Source organism: Colias croceus, chromosome W (assembly GCF_905220415.1).
Source record: "Colias croceus chromosome W, ilColCroc2.1".
In the NCBI taxonomy this organism is placed as follows: domain Eukaryota; kingdom Metazoa; phylum Arthropoda; class Insecta; order Lepidoptera; family Pieridae; genus Colias; species Colias croceus.
Window position 1 is genome coordinate 1,197,464 of NC_059567.1, and position 7,023 is coordinate 1,204,486.

Consider the following 7,023-nt stretch of genomic DNA (forward strand, 5'->3'; position numbering starts at 1 on the left):
TATCAAAAAAAAAAAAAAAAAAAATTAGCAAACATTAACATTTTGGGAGTCTAGTTTAGTTTAGGAGGCTAGTTTTCAGAACCTCACAAAATATAAGCAGTATGTAAAACTAGCCTCATCAAATTATGGGGTTCAATAGGTCATTAGTTGTTTGCTTTGTGAAAATAATTATATTATTCAAATAAAAAATGTTATATTTTGGAATAAACATTGTTCTCTAAGGGAAAATAAAACAATTGAGTTTTCAGTCAACCTAAGAACTTAATACATCTTTGTAAATAAATTTCTGGACTGTCTGCAGAACTTGGCACACATTTAGATCTCATTTCTTTTTTTGGCAAATTAAGTCAACGATTGAACTCGGCTCCAAATTTTACATTTATGTTTTTGGTGGGATATCATTACTTTTTGTACAGAAAATTACTCTGCAAATTTGATTTACTTTATGAATATAATACTTTTTATATACGATTTTTTTATTTTTTCTTGCGGTTTCTCTGTATGGTTTGTTTAGTATTATCCTTACTAATATTATAAATGCGAAAGTAACTCTGTCTGTCTGTCTATTACTCAATCACGCCTAAACTACTGAACCAATTTGCATGAAATTTGGTATGGAGATATTTTGATACCCGAGAAAGGACATAGGCTACTTTTTATTGCGAAATATGTACCACGGGCGTAGCCGGGGCGGACCGCTAGTTTTCTATATTTTCTTATATGTTATGAATGTCAGCGCACATTGCCCCGTCATTATCTGCAATTTTTTAAACTCGTTTTCTGTTTAAAAGATTACATGATTTTCCAAACATCCAGCGTGAATTTGTACACACACTATTACCAAGATGCAAAGATCGTTGTAGAATAATCGTCGCCTTACTCCATGACGTTACGGTATTGCCATGACGCGATCTTAAAATTTTACTCTAAACGCGCCTAAAGATGTTTCACTCATATTAATATTACGCAAATTAAATCATTTCGACCTTCGACGAAGCCTTCTTCCATTACACCATTTATGGTACCTAATTATTTTTGCATGCTTGTATTGGCTGAACATGTTTGTGCTTTATTAATATAATTGTATCACCATTGAATACCATGTTTAAAGCAAAATAAAGATTTTATTTATTTATTTATTTACACTGAAATTAAAACTAAACTAAACGCTCATAAATAAAGAATAAATAAATGTGAATATGTAAAATTATATATTATTTTTAACTGTATGAGCAATAATTTTATTACAATTTTCTTTTATTTTACGTTTAATAACAGTTTTGAATAAAGAAATCATGCAATCGAAGTAATCCACCCTAGCGATACTAGCGCGAGTGAGTGTGATGTCAGAGGCGCTTCGAATCTACAGATGTTTCGTCCTAAAATATGTAAACTTCAATAATCTATATCTCAGTCATTTATTGATGGATTTCAAAATTTTTTTCGGCCACTGATTAGTTTTGAGCTATTTTTTAAGACTAGTAAGGTGAATATACTATTTTCTATTTTTTTAAACTTTTCCATTTTTCCATACAAACAAAATTTATGTCATTGAAAAAAAAATTAAATACAAATAAATTCAGTATTTTCTGATTTTTTCCTTTGTACACTCACTATTACCTAGCTGATTACAAAATTTGAACTTTCTAGGTCATCTGGAAGTGGGTTAGGTTTTGTATATGTCTATAAGTCAGTCAGTCTTAAAAATTGCGATTTTTGGATATTAATATCTAGGCAACTGTTTAATCTGTATTTATGAAATTTAAGGTTCTTGTTTATCTTGAGGTCCTCTTGATATGTACCAAATTTGGTTTATTTAACTCAAATAGTTTTCGAGTTATTAAAGGGTGTAAAGTGGCTCGAAATGGTTCGTGTAAATATACACACGGCTGCTGCTCGCCAGTTCTCTTCGCTTGAACTCGGCTTGACACGCTGCCGCGTGTCTAGATTTTTACATACCCTTTTTATGGGCCTAATTTTATTCAAAGTGTCTCTTAACTTACTTATAAACGAATGTGGATTATCAATTTTCGTACTTTTATCCGAACAAAATTCTCCCGGCAACCTTAAACAATGACCCAGAGCAAATTCCGCCGCGCTGATATTATCAGTGTCTGCTTGACAAGCTGCTCTCAATCCTAACATGACCGTAGGTAGTTCTACTAACCATGCTAGATTATTGTTCAATCTAGCCACCAGAGCCGACTTCAAGGACCTATGCCACCTTTCTATCTTACCATTACACTGCGGGTGGTACGGGGTAGTTCTCGTTTTTTGAATACCTAATAATTTCATTAAATCTGTAAACAATTCGCTTTCAAACTGTCTACCTTGATCGGTGGTAATAACTTTAGGACAACCGAAACGACAAATCCATCCTTCATAAACTGCTCTAGCTACCGACTCCGCAGTCATGTCCTTCACAGGGCAAATCTCAGGCCACCGCGTTAACCTATCGATCATAGTGACACAATAACGGAAACCGTGCTCGGTTTCCGGTAAAGGTCCTATCAGATCCACGTGCAAATGTTCAAAACGCTCGCTATTGTTAAAATCGCTAAGTTTTGAAACAGTGTGCCTAATAACCTTACTTCTCTGACACCTAACGCACGCGATGCTCTAACTCCGGGATGGGAAACGTCATGAAATTTATTAAACATACTTTTCCTAAACTGTGCTGGTATATACGGCCTAATATTCTGAGCTGATGTTTCACAATATATTTTAATATCGTCATTATTATCGAGCGCTAACTGTTTCCATTGCAATTTATCATTTGTTTTCATCAAATCTGCGAGCTCAGCGTCTGTCGCCTGTGCTCTCGCAACCTCCACGTATTCACTCGAACTAGGACATACGATACTCTCGATTCTCGATAAAGCATCGGCCACTTGATTTTCAGTGCCTTGAATATGTTGTATGTCGCTTGTAAATTCGCTAATATACAACAATTGACGCGCTCGCCTAGGTAACTCTTTATTAGAACTTAATTTACTTAAAGCAAAAGTGAGAGGTTTATGGTCCGTGTAAACTGTTAAATTTCTGCCTTCGATTAAATCCCTAAAGTAAACTATTCCTGAATAAATCGCTAGAAGCTCCTTGTCATATGTGGAGTACTTCTTTTGCGATTCCGATAATCTTTTTGAAAAATATCCTAAAGGTTTCCAAGAATTTCCTTCCCACTGATTTAACACTGCCCCTATACTAAAATCTGACGCGTCGGACATTAACCCTAATTTGGCACTAGATATTGGATGCGCAATAGTAACGGCATTTTTTAAATTTTCTTTACACACTTCAAATGCACTATTCGCCTCGTCTGTCCAATCTATACGCGTCTTATCTCGTTTTTTAGTCCCGTGTAAATATCTATCTAAAACTCCCTGAACTCGAGCAGCGTTAGGAATATGATTTCTGTAGAAATTTAACATGCCCAAAAATCTACGTAATTGTTCTACTGTCTCCGGTTTCGGATATGACTCGATAGCTTTAACTTTTTCCGGCATCGGCCTTATGCCCTTTTCTGAAACTAAATAGCCTAAAAATTCTATAGAGGACTGTCCAAAAACGCATTTACTTAAATTAATAGACATTTTATATTTACTCAACCTCTCAAATATTAATCGTAAATGTTCTCTATGTATATCGGGGTTATCCGATCCTATGATGACGTCATCTATGTAACCGAACACGACTGACTGACCTTTGCCCCCTGTACAGTCGCTGCCATAATTCAATTGTTCTATGCCTGATAAAACTGTATTATTGATAAATCTTTGAAATGTTTGTGCCGCGTTACGCAGGCCAAACGTCATTCTTGGAAATTCGAAAAGCCCAAACGGCGTAATAATGGCTGTTTTTTTAATGTCGTCTGGATTAATACCTATAAAATGATACGCTCTACAAATATCTAACTTTGAAAAAAAATTCTTATTATGTAAACCATACGTAAAATCTTGTACCCTAGGTATCGGATACCGATCTGGCTTTGTAATTGCGTTTAACATCCTGTAGTCCCCGCAGGGTCGGATACCACCATCCTTTTTAGGTACAATATGTAAAGGACTGGCCCACTCACTATTTGAAGGTCTACATATGCCTAGCTCTTGCATCAATTGGAATTCCTTTTTAACCCTATCGTACCTGTCGGCCGGTAACCTCCTGGCACGCGCGTGCACAGGTGGTCCAGTAGTCTCGATGTGATGATACACGGAATGCTCTGGGACATCCTTGAAGGCTGGCGGGCGCGTGATGTCCTGAAATTGTTCCAGTAAATCCGCGTAAGGATGGTTGCTATTTATACTTATAATAGTGCCGAAAAAATGTGTACTTTTAATTCCACCGACATTTAAACTGGTAACTGAATCGATTAACTTATTATTATACAAATCTACATTTAATTTAAAATTCTTCAAAAAATCAGCACCTATTATCGGCTGTTTTACATCACATACGACAAAAGGCCATTTAAATGACCGTCTTAGGCCCAACGATAACTCTAAATTACATATTCCATAACATTTAATTTCGCTGTCATTTGCAGCATACAACTTTAGATCGACTTTTTCGATAGGCTTTCTAACACACCACTTTGGAATGACGGAAATGTTAGCGCCTGTATCGATCAAAAAACTATATTTCGTTAAATTATCTCTAATTAATAAACGATGGCTTTTGGTTACCTGACCTTGAGTACATCCGTCCACCGCGCCCGCATGTACTCCGTCTAGTTTCCCGACTGCTTGGCTCGCCACGCGCAGGGTTGCTCGCAGCGGTTAGCTCTCGATCTGTACCGAAAGTGAAAACGGCACAGCCAGTCCGGGTCTCCAGGTGCTCTTCTTGGCCGCGATGTCGATCTTCTCCTGAAGTTGGTCCGTCTGTCGTTGCTCCTAGAGCGCCCGCGACCCCTCAGTTCGGCGCGGAGCGCTGCAACCTCCAGCTCCAATCTGCTCATCTTCTCGTCCGGCTGCTCATCTGTTTCCTTCTTGCATGACACGGCTGCCACATCCCCGACGTTGGTGTATTCGGTAATCTTGTCTGCCATGGCCGCCAGCTTGTCCAGAGACTGATCTTCACAAACCGCCATGACTGGTCGAACTGATGACGGCATTTTCGACAACCACAGGCTCTTGAGTGTGTTGTCCGCAATTTGTGCGCTGCGACCCAGATCCTTCATGCGCCTTAAAAACTGGGAGGGTCTTTGCGAACCCAATTCCAGCTCCGACACCAACTTCTGCATTTGTCTTTCGGCACTCTCTTCATAAACCTGCAGCAGCCTCTCCTTAAGCGCCGTATACCTGTCCTGGGCGGGTGGTGACATCACGAGGTCGCTGACCTGCTGAATGGCCTTTTTTCCGAGTTTCGATATGACCAGGTTGAATTTGGTCTCTTCCCCCTGCTTCTGTGGGGCCATCACGGACTCGAACTGTGCGAACCATAACCTTGGCAAGTCTGCCCAAAATTCTGGTAGCTTGGTGGACACGCTTATCGATGCCAACGCCGCGCCTGACGCCTCTTCCTTGATCTGCGTGTCTGATGCTGCTGCTTTATTCATTATTAAGCCGATGAGTTGGTGAGCCGCCTGCCGCTGTAGTCGCCACGTGCCACGCGCGCTCTTCGATTGCGTCACGCTAACTTCCTGTCGCCGTGCCGCGTGGAATTTGATCTCGAACAAAACTTACCCCACAGCCAATGTCACTAATTACGCCGATTCCCTTTACTACAAACTTTCTTCGAGAGTTCTTCGTCGGGGTCACCAGTTTAGAGTACAGAGGCTGGGGTCTTCCAATAAAATACTGTATTCGCTGAACTACTTTATTACATTTATAAACTTATACTTTATTACACGTTAACTTAGATAGGCGAGTGGCAGGCGACTGGCTCTCGCAGGAGTGTCGCCATTCGCCGCGCCACAAACCGCTGAATTTACGATATTTGATTACTGAGAATAATAACACACACTACATAACTTAGCAGAGCATTTTTAGCAGATCAAAAAAATAATGTGAGTTCTTATTGCGTGCAGTTGAGTTCTAGAGTTCCTGTTACTTTTTAGAAATAGTTCTGGCGTTTTTACCTGAAAAAACGACATTTGAAAAAATAACTTAGCAGAGCATTTTTAGCGGATCAAAAAAATAATGTGAGTTCTTATCGCGTGCAGTTGATTTCTAGAGTTCCTGATACTTTTTAGAAATAGTTCTGGCGTTTTTACCTGAAAAAACGACATTTGAAAAAATTATCTGCCAACTTCCCGTAGCAGAGCATGTTTAGCAGATCAAAAAAATAATGTGAGTTCTTATCGCGTGCAGTTGAGTTCTAGAGTTCCTGATACTTTTTAGAAATAGTTCTCGCATTTTTACCTGAAAAAACGACATTTGAAAAAATGATCTGCCAACTTCCCGTACTAGACAATTTTTAGCGGATCAAAAAAATAATGTGAGTTCTTATCGCGTGCAGTTGAGTTCTAGAGTTCCTGATACTTTTTAGAAATAGTTCTTGCGTTTTTACCTGAAAAAACGACATTTGAAAAAATGATCTGCCAACTTCCCGTAGCAGAGCATTTTTAGCAGATCAAAAAAATAATGTGAGTTCTTATCGCGTGCAGTTGAGTTCTAGAGTTCCTGATACTTTTTAGAAATAGTTCTGGCGTTTTTACCTGAAAAAACGTCATTTGAAAAAATAACTTAGCAGAGCATTTTTAGCGGATCAAAAAAATAATGTGAGTTCTTATCGCGTGCAGTTGAGTTCTAGAGTTCCTGATACTTTTTAGAAATAGTTCTGGCGTTTTTACCTGAAAAAACGACATTTGAAAAAATGATCTGCCAACTTCCCGTAGCAGAGCATTTTTAGCAGATCAAAAAAATAATGTGAGTTCTTATCGCGTGCAGTTGAGTTCTAGAGTTCCTGATACTTTTTACCTGAAAAACGACATTTGAAAAAATAACTTAGCAGAGCATTTTAAGCGGATCAAAAAAATAATGTGAGTTCTTATCGCGTGCAGTTGAGTTCTAGAGTTCCTGATAC

General features: G+C 38.5%; 1 protein-coding gene across 2 annotated transcripts; it reads right to left on the reverse strand.

The window, feature by feature from the left end:
* Positions 1–4,143: 4,143 nt before the first annotated feature.
* Positions 4,144–5,964, reverse strand: LOC123704910. 2 transcript variants are annotated; one of them, XM_045653400.1, is made up of 2 exons: positions 4,688–5,964; positions 4,144–4,256 (listed from the first exon to the last, which is right to left on the reverse strand). In XM_045653400.1, the coding sequence occupies exon 1, from the start codon at positions 5,552–5,554 to the stop codon at positions 4,727–4,729; it is 828 nt and encodes a 275-aa protein (XP_045509356.1). In that variant the 5' UTR covers positions 5,555–5,964; the 3' UTR covers positions 4,144–4,256; positions 4,688–4,726. The 2 variants fall into 2 exon arrangements, with proteins under 2 accessions (XP_045509356.1, XP_045509355.1); XM_045653399.1 differs by having other exon boundaries at positions 4,683–5,964.
* Between the last annotated feature and the right edge of the window lie 1,059 nt (positions 5,965–7,023).

Bases quoted from the DNA above. Each gene is read 5' to 3' on its own strand.
- LOC123704910 (XM_045653400.1), bottom strand. From the start codon at position 5,554: ATGAATAAAGCAGCAGCATCAGACACGCAGATCAAGGAAGAGGCGTCA.